General features: G+C 50.5%; 1 protein-coding gene across 1 annotated transcript; it reads right to left on the bottom strand.

The window, feature by feature from the left end:
• Nucleotides 1–1,443: 1,443 nt before the first annotated feature.
• On the bottom strand, nucleotides 1,444–14,325 carry kctd15b (potassium channel tetramerization domain containing 15b; the record flags this gene model as incomplete). Its single annotated transcript, XM_076013773.1, has 2 exons — nucleotides 1,444–1,822; nucleotides 13,884–14,325. Coding segments are annotated over 2 exons (601 nt in total), but the record flags the coding sequence as incomplete, so codon positions are not given.
• Nucleotides 14,326–15,647: the final 1,322 nt, after the last annotated feature.

Below are 15,647 nucleotides of genomic sequence, written 5' to 3'. Positions count from 1 at the left end.
CCTGCTTGCTTCTGTCTTTGATCCAGAAATGTTGAGAATAACGCTAAGAGAATAAGAGCGAGGCAGCGTAAACGCCGCCCACACGCGATGCTGGCAGCTCGGCTCAACTTCAACGCTCTGCCACAGGAGGAGCGGCTGAAGGAGCGACTCCACGTCCAAGTAACAATATTGACAACATTGCCACAGACTGTGTGAAGGTACTGCGAGCTGGAGGAGACTCTCTGATGGGTGGAGTTTGTACTGGTGGTGGGTCTGGGACTGGTCAGCGGGGGGGGGGGGTGCTGTGTGGGGAACCAGGAAGTGCAAAGAATCTTCAAGCCTTTAGCGTACGTCTGCGCCGATCAGCAAGACGTACAGACGACTCTCCGCGTTGCTCCTCGGCTCGTCGACATTCCGAGAGAAACGACTGTGACGAGCTCAGAGCTCCACTTCCAACTCCCCGACTGGAGAATTTGGAGCGGCGAGAGTGACAAACCCATCGGAGATATGTTTTACGGCTACTAAGCAGAAATGTGCACTTTCTTCTTCTTCTTCTTCTTCTTATTATTATTTTTTTTATATAAATGTGTGCTACACATTTGACTATAAACAATGTTGAAACATCCAGATTTTCTTCCATCCCTGTTTCAACAATGGGACTTTTTTCCCTCCACTTCTGGCTCACAAGGCTCTGCCAGCCAGATCGCTTTAGCCACATAGCCTGCAGCCGCCGAGCTGCTGCAGCTCCTGCCAAGAAACACTCCCTCACAAGCCCTCCAAGCCTAATGAGCACAATGTTGTTTTTTACATCCTTCATATTGGAGAAAGGAAAAAAGAAGACATTAAAATAATCCTATTAATAATAATTGTTTACACCATGTCATGATTAGAACAGCAAAATGGGAGAGAGAAGAAACAAAGTTTAGAAACAACAATGAAAATGTGTCATAAACAATCAGTATTGGCAAACAGTGTCTTTGATGAGGCTCTTCCTTCAGTTGCCCTCTGGAGTGGGGTGGGGGGGGTGGGCCGGGGGCGGGGGGGGGGGGGGGGGGAGTCGGGGAGTGGGCTGGGGGGGGGAGGGGTCATTTCCACTTCCTGTCTGCCCAAGTTTTCAGGCCCTAGGACTTCACTGAGGAGTTGGAGGGAAGGTGGAGTTAGGTGGGATTAGGTGGTGGTGGTGGTGGGTGGTGTTGGTGGTGGTGGGGCGGAGGGAAGGGGCGGAGGGGGGGGTGGTCAAGTCACTCCAAAAAGGGTCCGGACGCCTCACAGGATGAGCAGAAACACATCAAGCAGCCACGACGCTCGCTGTTGAGTCCGTTTGCTGCTGCTGCTGCTGCTGCTGCTGCTTTCATCACAGTCCCAGATTCTTTGGGCATTATTTAACATATCAAAAAAAAAAAAAAAAAAAAAACTTTTTTTTTTTTCTGCTGATGCTTTATTTTCCTTTGTTTGGAACTACATTCCCCTTAAGAGTTCTGCAGAGCCGGAGAGGTAAACAAGCCTCTGCTAATACTTAGGTGTGTTGGAGGGGTTTGCTGTGGTTCAGTCAGTGTGGGGTTGGGTGGGGGGTGGTGGTGGTGGTGGTGGTGGTGGTGGTGGTGGGGGGTAATAGAGGGGCCGTGTGAGAAGGTAGAAGGTGTTGGGGCTGGGTGGGCTGTCAGTCCCGTCTCCCGCGATGCTCTCAGTCCAGCGGTTCCTGTTTTATCCTGATGGGGGTGTTGATGGAGAGACTCCGCCGGTCCTCGCGACACAGCACGTACTCGCTGAACTGGGACGAGTCCACGCCGCCGCCACACGAGGCGGCCACGCTGAAACCTTTCTGGAAGAGGCGCTCGAGAACCTGAGGAGAGAAGAAGCAGATGGAGCGGCGTTAACGTCCCGTCGCAGCACGCTGGTCGACTTGGTTTTGTGGAGGTGACAGTGACAACAAACGTCTTCGGTGCTCAGACAGAGTGCATGAGGTGTAAAGGAACCCATAGCTGTTGGCTCATTACACAGCTGAGAGGGAGTGACGTTGCACCGGAGATCGTCAGCTGTGGGGTTTGGTCAATGCAGAGGATCGACGTCAAACTTTGAAAGTTTTTTCTTTTTGAAAATTGGACAAAAACAACCTTTGCATTGTCCTCGTCCAATCAGAATGCTGGAATCTGTTGGCTGACTGCATCCTGCGCACCACAAGCCATAGTTCAAACATACAGAACTATCAGAGTCTCAGCTAACTCTTGTTGGCTCGAGATCTGCTTGATGATTTCATGAACATCGTCTTGAAAGTGTTTTTTTTTTTTTTTTTTTTATCATTGCTGCCATTTACACATTTTTTAAGAATTGTACTCATTATACCAGCTCATAGTAAGACAAGACTTTCGGACGTCAGCAGCAAGGTGAACGATGATATGATTTGACTTGACCAATCAAACCCCTTCACTAACCCCCCCCAACCCTCTGCAGAACCAGAGGCCCCTCAGACATCACAGCACCGCTGCAATATTCATGCCGCCTTTTCCCCAGATTGGCGGCAGAACCGGAGGGGCACGAGCTCGGAGGTGCTGGCGGGGAAGCGGTGCGAGCGAGGTGGGCTACAGGGGGCTTCATCAGCGGCGCAGTGAGTGCTGGAGCTCCTCATTTGAGTAATGAGGCTGAGAGCTGCAGCGTCCGAGGGAGGACGGACGGAGAGGCAAACGTGCGTCGAATGAAGAAAAAGAGCCGACGAGGGCGAGGTGGGCGAGGACGTGTCGGAGCTGCGGGGTGGCGGGAAAGCACACGCACACACACACACACACACACACACACACACACACACACACACACACACACACACACACACACACACACGCACAGACACACACTTGCTTGACTTCTCTGTCCTCATCTTGAGAAAATCTTGCGAGGATGTTGTTTTCTTGCAGGGAAGCGAATCGAAATCAAGGAGCGACGTGTATTGACTTCTTCCCACTCCGCTCCTCTTTGAGAATATCGTGTGCAGCTGCAGCGCATGGAAATGAAAGGTCTGGCCGGGGGGGGTGGAGGGGTGGATGTGGAGGGGGTGGGGGGGGCGACCTCTCCTGCCCGACAGTGAGCAGCCAGGGAGGAAGTTTGCACAAACAAGATTCGATTCCTTCAGATCAACGCGCAAGGAACGCACACGTCCTCTGACACACACACACACACACACACACACACACACACACACACACTCATGACACAGGTTGACCTCTCTTAATTACTTGTGCGGGAGCCACGTTCGGACCAAAGTCAAAGTGGGGCGTTGAGGGCCTGCAGGTAGAGGGAGCTGCAGCAGCTTCCCCTGACAAGGGATTAGAACAACGGTGGAGAGCAGACGGATCCACACACACACACACACACACACACACACACACACACACACACACACACACACACACGCACACGCAGAGAGGAGATGGCCGTGAGACCTGTGCCACGCTGCAAACTCACAAATGCAAATTGAGCGCACGGCTCACATTCACACATGTAAACTTGTTGAGCGGCCGGAGCTCAACGCCCCCCCGATCACGCTCCATCACAGGCTGCCGCACGGCACGCAAGCAGAGGAGACCATTTGGCAAAACTTAAACCCACATCGTGTGTGTGTGTGTGTGTGTGTGTGTGTGTGTGTGTGTCTTTTGTCCCGGGGCGAAGCTGCGACGGCAAACTCTGTAATTTGTGAGACAGAAGGGGCGGCAGACAGCTGATGGTGAGGACGGCTAATTAAGAGACCTGCCCAAGCATCAAACACTCCCAAATCCATGACAAACGATGGAGGAGCCTAACGATTATGGAAATGATATTACATTGGCTTCTTTGATCATTGCATCACATTGCATTTCCCCCCCGACCCCCCCCCTCCAACCTCCCCCCCCCACCATCATCTCTTAACACATGTGGGACTCTGTCATGTTCGGCAATGAATTTGGTCACAGAGGAGAATGGGCCGATCAATAAAGATAGTCTGAAATGACTTTTATCATCACGGCACGCCAACTCCAAAAGACTTCAGGATATTATTTAAGATAGTTTTAAGTGTAATGACTGCAAGGATACAAAAAGGAAAAAGGAAAAAAAAAAAAAACCCTGCTCGTATTCACTTTGACACTGCCAGTTAGCGCCACAGGGGGACAAACAATACATTGAGTAATTAAGACGAATCAGAGCAGAAGGTTTAGCCGTCCGCAGGAGCGACCAGCTGACGGCTGAGACTCCACCATCCACCATCCTCCCCTCAGAACCATCAACACTGTCCTGGTGGCTTCTGCACCATCCTCCCCTCAGAACCATCAACACTGTCCTGGTGGCTTCTCCACCATCCTCCCGTCAGAACCATCAACACTGTCCTGGTGGCTTCTGCACCATCCTCCCCTCAGAACCATCAACACTGTCCTGGTGGCTTCTCCACCATCCTCCCCTCAGAACCATCAACACTGTCCTGGTGGCTTCTGCACCATCCTCCCCTCAGAACCATCAACACTGTCCTGGTTGCTTCTGCACCATCCTCCCCTCAGAACCATCAACACTGTCCTGGTGGCTTCTCCACCATCCTCCCCTCAGAACCATCAACACTGTCCTGGTGGCTTCTCCACCATCCTCCCCTCAGAACCATCAACAGTGTCCTGGTGGCTTCTCCACCATCCTCCCGTCAGAACCATCAACACTGTCCTGGTTGCTTCTCCACCATCCTCCCCTCAGAACCATCAACAGTGTCCTGGTGGCTTCTCCACCATCCTCCCCTCAGAACCATCAACACTGTCCTGGTGGCTTCTCCACCATCCTCCCCTCAGAACCATCAACAGTGTCCTGGTGGCTTCTCCACCATCCTCCCCTCAGAACCATCAACAGTGTCCTGGTGGCTTCTCCACCTGCTCGCTGCTCAGCGTGGTGCTCAGCTCCTTGCTGTCACTCACACTGCTGCACTGCTGCCACACTCGGGCCAAGACACAAAGTGTCTTCACTCCGAACACACTTTTACCATTGTTTACACACTCCAAGTGCCTTTGTGAATGGTGTGCTTGTTTTGCACTCAACAGTCTGTTTGTGTGCAGTGTTATTTCAGAACGTAATGCTGCTCTTTCTTTCTTGACTGTGAATGTTGTTTTTTGCTCGCCAGCGATCTGCATGGTCAAAAGTTTCCTTCTGCACGTCACACAGAGCGAGTTGAATCCTATCAGAGCCGATGAGAAGCCTCTTATAAAAACTAAACTAAAATGAAGCTTTTTTTGAAAATATAGAACGTAACGAAAACCAGCAAACCCACGCTAAAAACAAATTAAAACTAACTAAATTGTGTGTAAATAAGTCAAAACAAAATAAAACTTAACTAAAATGAAAAAGCCAAAACTAACTCTGCTCTGATGTTGACACATCTGACACAAAATAAACCATTCTCACTCTTGCTGGGATCGACTTTCAGACTTGCCAGCGCTGGGATCTGGGATCCTTCCCCACCCCAAAAAAATGCATGCGTGTGTGTGTGTGTGTGTGTGTGTGTGTGTGTGTGTGTGTGTGTGTGTGTGTGTGTGTGTGTGTGTGTGTGTATAAGCATCTGACTGGGCCGCTGCTCCACTCGGCAGGTCAGAGTGGAGGAGGAGAAGAAAGCAGATCCATCAGCCTGCAACCTCCCAGCAGCGCCACACACACTTCCAGCGCACCAATCAAAGTGGAGGAGTGAATCCGGAGCACCATGTAATATTGATGGCCGCCGGAGTGCGCACGCACGTGCACACACACACACACACACACACACACCTCTCCGGAGGTGCTTGAAGACAGCAGCACAGGGGCTGGTGCTTGATTGACACGTGTGGCACTGACACACGCACACGCACACGCACACGCACACGCACCCGCATCCGCACACGCACACACACACACACACACACACACGCACGCCCACACACACACACACACACACACACACACAGCAGAGAGTGCTTTGTTTCACTCTGCACGGCCTTTAATGTGAGACGAGGAGTTTTTACTGCACCCTGCATGGCTGCATCCTCCGCCAGTCTCAAGCATCTGGCACCAAACAGCCGAGAAGCTCCCAGTCCTTTTTAATTCTCCAGGCCATCTGTCAACCCCCCCCCAGCCCCCCGCCAAACTCCCCCCATTTCTCTGTTTTTAAAGGAGTCACAAGCAACAGAAATCATTTTGACATTGTGATGTTTTTAACGACAATTGCAGTGTTTTTGCCAAGCAGCTGTGAGTCCATGTAGCCCCCCCCACCCTCACCCTCCACACACACACACACACACACACACACACACACACACACACACACACTGATGTCAGCATCACAACTGTCCTCAACTAAAAAAAATAAATAAAAAAATAAACAGAAGACACAGAGAAAAACTGTCATTCAGTTTCAGAGGCAGCAGCAGGACTGTTGACCCCAGTGGTGGTCGGTGGTGGTAGGTGGTGGTAGGTGGTTTGTGGTGGGTGGTGGGACAGACCTGCTGAGCTATACTACCAGTCAACAGTTTGGACTCACCCTATGAATGTAATGTCTTTTCTTTCATTCTCATGACTGTTGACTGCAGTTTCTCACTGAAGGCATCAAAACTACTAAAATTCTACCAAATAGCCGCCTGTCATATTTAGAGTTATTGTGTCTTTCTTTGCTGCATAATTACATAGATCTTGCTCATATATTTGATGTCTTCAGTATCGATCTGATTCTGCAGTGTAGAAAGTTGTAAAGTTTATAAAAAAAAAAAAAACTTTTGAGTGCCAGTGTAAACGTGGGGAAATGAAGCCGGTTTGGTCTTCAGAGAGCAGCAGACAGATGAAGGATCTCACACCGTCTGACTCATCCTGAGACATTTCCTGGTGTGTCTGAGGTCTGCGGCTGCTGGCATCAGGGCACGAGACTGTTTGGGTGTGCTGGAACCTCAGAAGTCCTATTGCCATAATAAGAAACTTTGCTCCTCCGTCCGACTCTGCTTCTGAGGAAAGCACCTCTTTAATTTGGCAGACAGGGTTAATTTGACTTGTGATGTAAATATGAGATTAACAGACGGCAATAAACTCTTCAGCTCTGTTAACAGCCCATACATTAAGCAGTCAGTCTTCTTTTGACTTGAGATGTTTTTATTTTATTGTTTGTTAATACATACTACTGTACATACAAATAATTAGTTCTATTCCAGACTATTGGGTTGATAGTCAGTTCACTGTGTCTACAGGAGTGATTAATGTGTAAATGCATCGCTTTTTTTTTCCATTCTCTGGTTCATTTATTTACTTCACATTTGTGTGCTTATTTCTTATAACTAAACTCCATAAAACCCTGTAATCACCAAATTAAAATTCACTGTGTTTGTTCTCCTTTCCTCTGGCTGCTTTATAACCCTGTTGGCAGAGGCCAGGGTCACTTCCAACAACAACAACAGTAACAGCAACAAAACAACACTTCTTCCCTGGCTTTGGAGACAATAAAAACAAGAAGCATTGCTTCATTTATAACAGGGAAAAAGACAGACAGACAGACGGACAGACAGACAGACAGACGTTCAGATGGAGACTGGACGTTCCCATGTCCAGTCTCCATCCTCACTGTCGTGCAGCTCTCGGACCCTCAGAGCCTCACAGGCGGCGCCAGAGACCCCTGACCGCGGTGTTAATGTGCTGCTCTGCCGCCAAGGTGTTTATATGGCCTCGTCTGCCCCGACGAGCTGATCTCTCTCTCTTGCTGTCCCTCTCTCTCCTCTCTCTCTCTCTCTCTCTCTCTCCCTCTCTCTCCTCTCTCTCTCTCTCTCTCTCTCTCTCTCTCTGCACAGATTGATTGAGCGACTGCTGTGACACATTTCCAGAGTGTTGCGACGTGTTGCGTTCGCCACCCGGGCAGCAGGAGAGGAGCGGCGGGGGGGTGCGGGGGGTGGGGGGGGGGGGGGGGGGAGTGTCTCTCTTCTCTCTGTGACTGCCTCTGCTGTCACAGTGATGAAGGACAGATTGGCTCTGCTCTGATCCCAGTGCTTCATCACACTGATGTATCGCGCAGCTCGTGTGACCAGAGCCTCTGTGGCTCTTTGGCTAAATGTTTCTCCCTGCGTCAAAGCGCTGCTGCTGCTGCTGCTGCTGCTGCTGCTGCTACTACTGCTGCTACTGCTGCTGCTGCTCTCTGGTTTCCCTTCGCTGGAGCTACATCACAGGGCAGGTGGTGAACATTAGGGGCCTGGATTCCATTCATGACTTCATGGAGGATCTCCTGCCAAAGAGCCGAGTTGTTTATTCTCATTCTCACATTTTGACACACAGTGAAGAGCGGCTCTAGTTTACTGCTCGCGCCGTGGCAGCAGACTTTCCGTCCTCCTCTACGGCGAGGGACGACACACGGCGGCAGGGGCCGTAAAACCTGCAGGTCCTTTAAACCAGGGGTCACGACCTTTAGGAACCTGAGAGCTGCTTCATGAGTGATGAAGGGCAGCTAGTTTGGTTCACATTTTCTCAGTTAGCCTTTAGTTATGTTGTTGTTATTGATGCTCGTGTGTGTGAAGATACTGATCACATTAATGAGTTATCATTAATTATCAGCAACGACTCAACAGAGTTGGATAAAATTGAATTTTAGACACAGCTCACTGAGATGCACTATTTTTAGAACAGGCCTGCGGGCGACTCATGTGGTCTTTGAGGGGGAGGGGCTTGGGCAGGGGGGGGGGGGGGCAGGTGGCCGCGGGCCCTGTGTGGGTGACCCCTGCTTTAAACACTGGCAACCGAATGAGCCGATTAACTTCAAAAGTATTGAAAAGTTCACTCCTACCGACCTCACAGACTCATAGTCTTTATCTCTGCCTCAGTAAAAAGTCCCTTAATAACCAGCAGCTGTAAACACGGTGGTGTGTTCTCGGTGCCACCTCAGTGCCCTTGGGCAGGGCAGCGATGCTCCCTCAGCTTCAGATCAGCTCGTCAACAACAATTGGTCTGGTTGTTGAAGTTCCAGGCAGGCTGGCCCTTCTCGGTAGGAAGGGCGTGGTGATGGCGTGTGTGTGTGTGTGTGTGTGTGTGTGTTCCCTCTGTGCTGGAGCGCAGGAATGAAATCAGATATCAGAGGCTGATTGTCTGGCGGGCAGGCCGGGGATTATTTCTCTGACCTCCTCATTCCTTCATGGAACAATGAGAGCCGACAGAACCAACAAGTTGTTTCAAATGGAAAATCTTCCCCTCGGACCGCCTCCATCTGGCCCGCGTCACGCCGCCTGCATCAAGCCTGCATGTGTGCGTGCGCACGTGTGCGTGCCCGTTTGCAACCTTGATGTCTTTGAAACATTGGGACTGGTCTCGGAGGGAACGAGAGCTCCGGAAAAGCGGCGAGCGCGGCTCTGAATGGCCACCTGATCGGAGAGCTGCGGCTCCTCTTCAGAGAGAATTTCTGCTTCTCTCGTCCTCAGATACGCAGCCGGTGCAAAACGAAAAAAGAAAAAAAAATAACCTCCGCCAGGAAAGCTCCTCTCGGACCACACGTCGGCTCTGTAACCAGTCTGGCTGGTAAACAGTGCAGGGAAATGTTGTGTTAGTTGATGCGGCCAATTAATTATATTGCAAGTCATTTAAAAATCTATAAAAGAAGTATAAACCGGTTTAGGCTGTTTGAGAAATTGTAAGTATGGTATTAAAAAATGCAATACGTGTATTTCAATCGCCCTGAGCGGTGTTATATTGGAGTCTTTTTTTAAAAAAAGGGAGCTGTGTCTTAAAAAGGAGTAAAGCGTAAATTATGCATATCATTTTCACCCCCCTTCCCATTCCTCTTCTTCATCGTTTCGCAGGGAAATATGGCCGCAGTCCACGGGCGCACACGCGCACGCCTTTTTTTGTCCCGCCCGCCCGTCCTCCCTGGAGGTGGTGTGCCACACTGGCGGGGGGAGGTGGAGGTGTCAGAGTGCAGCAGCCTGCCTGCAGAGGCTCCTCTGGTTGCTGAGGCTCCTCTGGCTGCTGAGGCTCCTCTGGTTGTAGAGGCTCCTCTGGCTGCTATGGTTGCAGAGGCTCCTCTGGTTGCTGAGGCTCCTCTGGTTGCAGAGGCTCCTCTGGTTGCTGAGGCTCCTCTGGTTGCAGAGGCTCCTCTGGTTGCAGAGGCTCCTCTGGTTGCTGAGGCTCCTCTGGCTGCTATGGTTGTAGAGGCTCCTCTGGCTGCTATGGTTGCAGAGGCTCCTCTGGTTGCTGAGGCTCCTCTGGTTGCAGAGGCTCCTCTGGCTGCTATGGTTGTAGAGGCTCCTCTGGTTGCTGAGGCTCCTCTGGTTGCAGAGGCTCCTCTGGTTGCTGAGGCTCCTCTGGTTGCAGAGGCTCCTCTGGTTGCAGAGGCTCCTCTGGTTGCTGAGGCTCCTCTGGCTGCTATGGTTGCTGAGGCTCCTCTGGCTGCTATGGTTGTAGAGGCTCCTCTGGCTGCTATGGTTGTAGAGGCTCCTCTGGCTGCTATGGTTGTAGAGGCTCCTCTGGCTGCTATGGTTGTAGAGGCTCCTCTGGCTGCTGAGGCTCCTCTGGCTGCTATGGTTGTAGAGGCTCCTCTGGCTGCTATGGTTGTAGAGGCTCCTCTGGTTGCTGAGGCTCCTCTGGCTGCTATGGTTGTAGAGGCTCCTCTGGCTGCTATGGTTGCAGAGGCTCCTCTGGTTGCTGAGGCTCCTCTGGTTGCAGAGGCTCCTCTGGCTGCTATGGTTGTAGAGGCTCCTCTGGTTGCTGAGGCTCCTCTGGTTGCAGAGGCTCCTCTGGTTGCTGAGGCTCCTCTGGTTGCAGAGGCTCCTCTGGTTGCAGAGGCTCCTCTGGTTGCTGAGGCTCCTCTGGCTGCTATGGTTGCTGAGGCTCCTCTGGCTGCTATGGTTGTAGAGGCTCCTCTGGCTGCTATGGTTGTAGAGGCTCCTCTGGCTGCTATGGTTGTAGAGGCTCCTCTGGCTGCTATGGTTGTAGAGGCTCCTCTGGCTGCTATGGTTGTAGAGGCTCCTCTGGTTGTAGAGGCTCCTCTGGCTCCACCACCACCGCCGCCGCTTGCCGTTCCGCCTCGCACCGACCACCCAGGGCAGCGCGAGTGTAAAACTAGTTTTTCTGGACTTGTTTTTGAGCGACTGCTTGGCTGCACACTGCCGTAGCGACCCGAGTTACAGCCGGATTTTACCGGTTGGAGAAGCCTCGCAGGCAATCTGAGCCCATAGACCACCGGAGAGCAGCAAAATTAGCCCTCTGTTTACAGCCTCTTGTTAAAATAACCCCCCACCACCACTAAAACTGATGCTTTGTTGGACCTTCGACAAGTTTGGAAGGGGACGGTGACAGCAGGTGATTGGTGCTGCTGTGCTCTGTTAGTAGCTGCATATCCATGACAGTTTTTTTTCAAAATAAAAGCAATATTTCTAAAATTTCAACAAAGTACAATTGCAATTTGCAGGTGTTTCCATCGAATGATGCAAAGCGCATCAGTCGTAATTCTGGTAAAATCTCGTCCCATGAAATTTAAGAGAATTATGTTTGCTTCCGTTTGTTTGTGTTTGTTTGCTGTCCAGAATGGTTGATGTATTTTTCTCTTTGATGACTTGTGAAGAATATTCCATCTCCACCTCCATTCAATCATAACGCGACATTTTCACTGGTCAGTGAACTGGTCACGTGACCCCAAACTGCACTACACCCTGTCGTGCAAAAAAAGTGTTTCCATGACACTTTTGTGATATTCCTCTACATGGATCCGTCAGAACCACCTCATGAGAGCGTCAAAACCTTTTGGCCATTTTAGAGAGGTTTTTCCAAGTTCAGCTGTTTCCATCACCAGTTTTTTTATTGCCATATTTTGGTTTCGCGCAATTCTAGCAGTCACGGAAACGCAGCTCGTGACATCACAAAGTGCAGATTTGCAACAGAAGAAAAGTATGAGAAAGACATTTCTCTTTTTTTCTTCCTTCAGTTCCTTGATGGACTCGGCCTAGAAAACCAAGGTGAGGGAATTTTGCAAACTCTGGGATATTTCTGTTTCGAAAGGATGCTGTGCTGCAGTGCAGAGCCGCTTGGCTGAAAGCTGGTTCAGGAAAAAGTGAAACAAACAAACACACTGCAGCTTACAAAAAACAAAACACTATCGTCCTTATTTAATGAAATGTGAGCAAATGAGCGGCAGACTGAGCAGCTTCACATCACAGGAGCAGCAGCTGAGGCAGTGTGTGAGAGGAAGTGCTCGACGCCATCTACACCTGTTATTACCTCTGCTGATCTCCACACACACGGACTGGAGCTCCGTCACAGCGGCTGTTATTGCAGTTAGGCACAACAAGCCATTAGCTCCACCCTGGAATAAAGCAGCATTCAGGGGGCCACACGTCACACAAAGCACCTTAAAGCAGAGCTGAGGGCCTAACGGGCTGTATAAATAAAGTGGTATGGTATGGTATGGTATGGTACGGTCTGGTGTGCAGCAGCAGGGTGATGGAGGGCCAGGCTCCACTGTACAAACAGCAGCCAGGTGTCTGAATGTGGATTCAATTGCTGGCAGGTCTGGATGGAAAACGGCCCTCTGATGGCGTCTGCACTGCAGCCATGAGGGCGGCGCTGGTGTCCACTGAGTCACACGGCCCTGTTTCCAATCTGCATGCTATTGGTCGACCTCAGACGACGAGGGGACGGTGCCATAAGAGGCCCCGCCCACTGCAGCCCCACCAGCTGCACAGCAGCTGTTTCTGGACCAAGCGTAGTGGAAGCCAGCAGACACCTGCACGTCTGCCACCAGGCAGCAGAGGCTCCGTCCCGGCCCAAACCCGCTGAGTAACAGGTAGCAGACGACCCCCCCACCCCCAGGGGAAACCTTCAATAGTTTGCACTGATTCAAACAACACTACTGTGTTACAGACAAATATTTAAAAAAAAGGTTCAATCCTTTGTTTACGGAAAAAGGAAAACGCAAACGCAAGTCACTCAAATGGAATTTGACTCTTTTGGGAACTTTTGTGGACGATCCATGAAGTGAATCATGTCCTGATGAATTGATGCTTGACTATAAAATGAATTGACAGTCATCGAAAGACAGTTTGATGCATCAACGCCGTCATCGTAACCCTTTTAGTAGTGACTTTTTTTTTCTCTCTTTATAATAAGTCATTATTTCTGCAGACCAAATTGTGCTATTAAAAGTTGTTTTTTTTAAAACCATGTCATTCATCTCCATCACAGATGAAGATATTCAGAGGAATCGGTTCAGACGGAACCTGTAATCTGAATCGATACTGTGCAACAAGCCAGTGTTCACTGACTCGCTTGGATTCTCATTTTATCTTTTGAACTGAATTAATAAATAATAAATAAGTCATACATTCTCCTCACAAAGCACTTAATGAAGCCTATGCACTTATTGAAGTTACAGCAATCTGCTGTAATAATGCCCCAAACATGTAAAATGAATACAAATTTAACATTTTAAAGCCACTGAATTATTCATGCGTCATAATTGCTATACATTTATGATAATTAATATAACATCCATGTTAAATACAGATAAATAAGGTATTTTTGCATCGTGTCAAGGTGAATTATGAGCTAAGCTCTTGGTTTTCATTGTGATTAGATTTTTGCCAAAGTGAGTGCTAGTAAAAAAAAAAAATGAAAAAAAATGATCTGTCTTCACTTATGCATTATTCTTTCTTGAATTTCGCTCTTGCTCTGAGCACAATACTGCTGGTGCACTCGCACCAACCTGCAGTGCTGCTACACAGCACCTACAGGTCATCGGAGTGCAACTCACAAACTCACAAAACACAATACGCACACAGTTCTGCCTCAATCGGCGGTGAAGCAAAAAATATATATTCATACATTGGTTGAACTCGACTGTGCTGTGTTTTGCACTGTGGCGTCTATTAATGGACATTCATTTTTCTCCGAGTGCGCACTGGCAGGTGATGCCGTCGCTGCCTCACCTGAACAGAGTTGAGCCTGCAGTAGCCGTTGAGGGGGAAGCGGATGACGTGCGTGGGGTCCTGGTTCCAGCCGGCGTTGACCGAGTTGCACATGACGTCTCCCGTCTCGGGGAAGATCTCCTCGATCAGGACCTTCTCCCCGCTCAGGGCGATCCTCTCGCCCAGGTCGGGCGTGACGCGCACCACCAGGCAGTCGCAGGGCTGCGCCAGCCGCCGCTGCTCCCTCTCCTGCTTCCAGCGCTCCAGCTCCTTGATCATGGGCGTCAGCTGGTAGTAGCGCGCCTCCTCGTACAGCAGGTGGAAGTCCTGCAGGGAGGAGAGCAGCGCGGTGAGTTGGCGTACGCGGCGGCGCAGTGCGTTCGAGGTCACCGAACCACCGAGGAGTCGGACCGCGCTGGAAAAGCCTCCGAGTGAACCCGCACCACTGCTATGCTTGTAAGGCCTGGAAGAGACGAATTCTAAAGCCTCCGCGTGCCCATGAGCAACATACTAAGGTCACTCCTGGTAGTCATGTGGCTTTAACAACATCTGCCCTTTGACCCCTGTGAAAGAGCCACGATGCAGCAGACAGATGGACAGACAAATAGCAATCTATTTAACGTTTCTACAGTAGTCGTCTGTCTTTATATGGGGAATATATATACTGTATATACACTGCACAAAAGCCAGGAAAGAAGATTTTTTTTTTTTTTTAAAACACAAAAACAAAACAAAACCAAAATCATCTTCACAGAAAATTAAGCAAGCAGTCAGATATAATTTGCCTTGACTTGGAAAAATTAAAATCTGGGGACGAAACACAAACTGGTGCCTTGATTTGCACGGGCGGCGTTAACGTCAGCCGCATCAATCAGGACCTGGCACACAGCAGCCAGGAGAGGAGCAACCCCTGATGATGCTGGTGGCCTCTGTCCAGCTCCCACAGCCAGCAGAGCTCTGCTGCTACAGTGCAGCCCTGCTCACACACACACACACACACACACACACACACACACACACACACACACGCACACACACACACACACACACACACACACACACACACACACGCACACGCACACACACACTCGCTCGCTCTTGGCAGCGCTGCGCCAGCCTTCAGCGTGTTTTGGGCGAGCGGACTCCAGAAAGGCCCTCGACGGGGCTCCAGTGGAGTGGGATGGTGCATTCCGCCGTGCAGACAGTCGGCAGCAGATTGTCTGCCTCTCTGCCCCTGAGCAAGGCATGCTGGGGGCCATTTGCCCCCTCGCTCCTGCCTCTAATTTCCCAAAAGACCAGATGGCACCATCATTCACCGCTAGCATCGCTGGTACACAGAGAAGAAGGGCGAGAGGGTGGAAGAGGAGGAGGAGGAGGAGGAGGAGGTGATGGAAGGAGGAGGTGGAGGTGGAGGAGCAGGAGGTGAAGGAGGAACAGAATGAGGAGGAGATAGAGGGGAGGAGCAGAAGGAGATAGAGGGGAGGAGCAGGAGGAGGAGGAAGCAGAGGGGAGGAGCAGGAGGAGGAGGAGGTGGAGGAGCAGGAGGTAAAGGTGGAGCAGAATGAGGAGGAAGCAGAGGGGAGGAGCAGGAGGAGCAGGAGGTGAAGGTGGAGCAGAATGAGGAGGATATAGAGGAGAGGAGCAGGAGGAGCAGCAGGAGGCAGAGGGGAGGTGAGGAACAAACGTGCCAGTGAACATGAGGAGAATCATCAGCCGAGACTTTTTAATTTATTCCCCACATGGAGGGAGTTTGATGTTAATGAGCTGGTGGCCTGATGTTAAGCT

The sequence above is a fragment of the Nelusetta ayraudi genome, unplaced genomic scaffold (assembly GCF_046127955.1).
Source record: "Nelusetta ayraudi isolate G7.1 ecotype Tasmania unplaced genomic scaffold, CSIRO-AGI_Nayr_v1 ptg000157l, whole genome shotgun sequence".
Classification (NCBI taxonomy): Eukaryota; Metazoa; Chordata; class Actinopteri; order Tetraodontiformes; family Monacanthidae; genus Nelusetta; species Nelusetta ayraudi.
The sequence above is the reverse complement of the archived record's forward strand: the minus strand, read 5'-3'. Positions and strand labels throughout refer to the sequence as shown.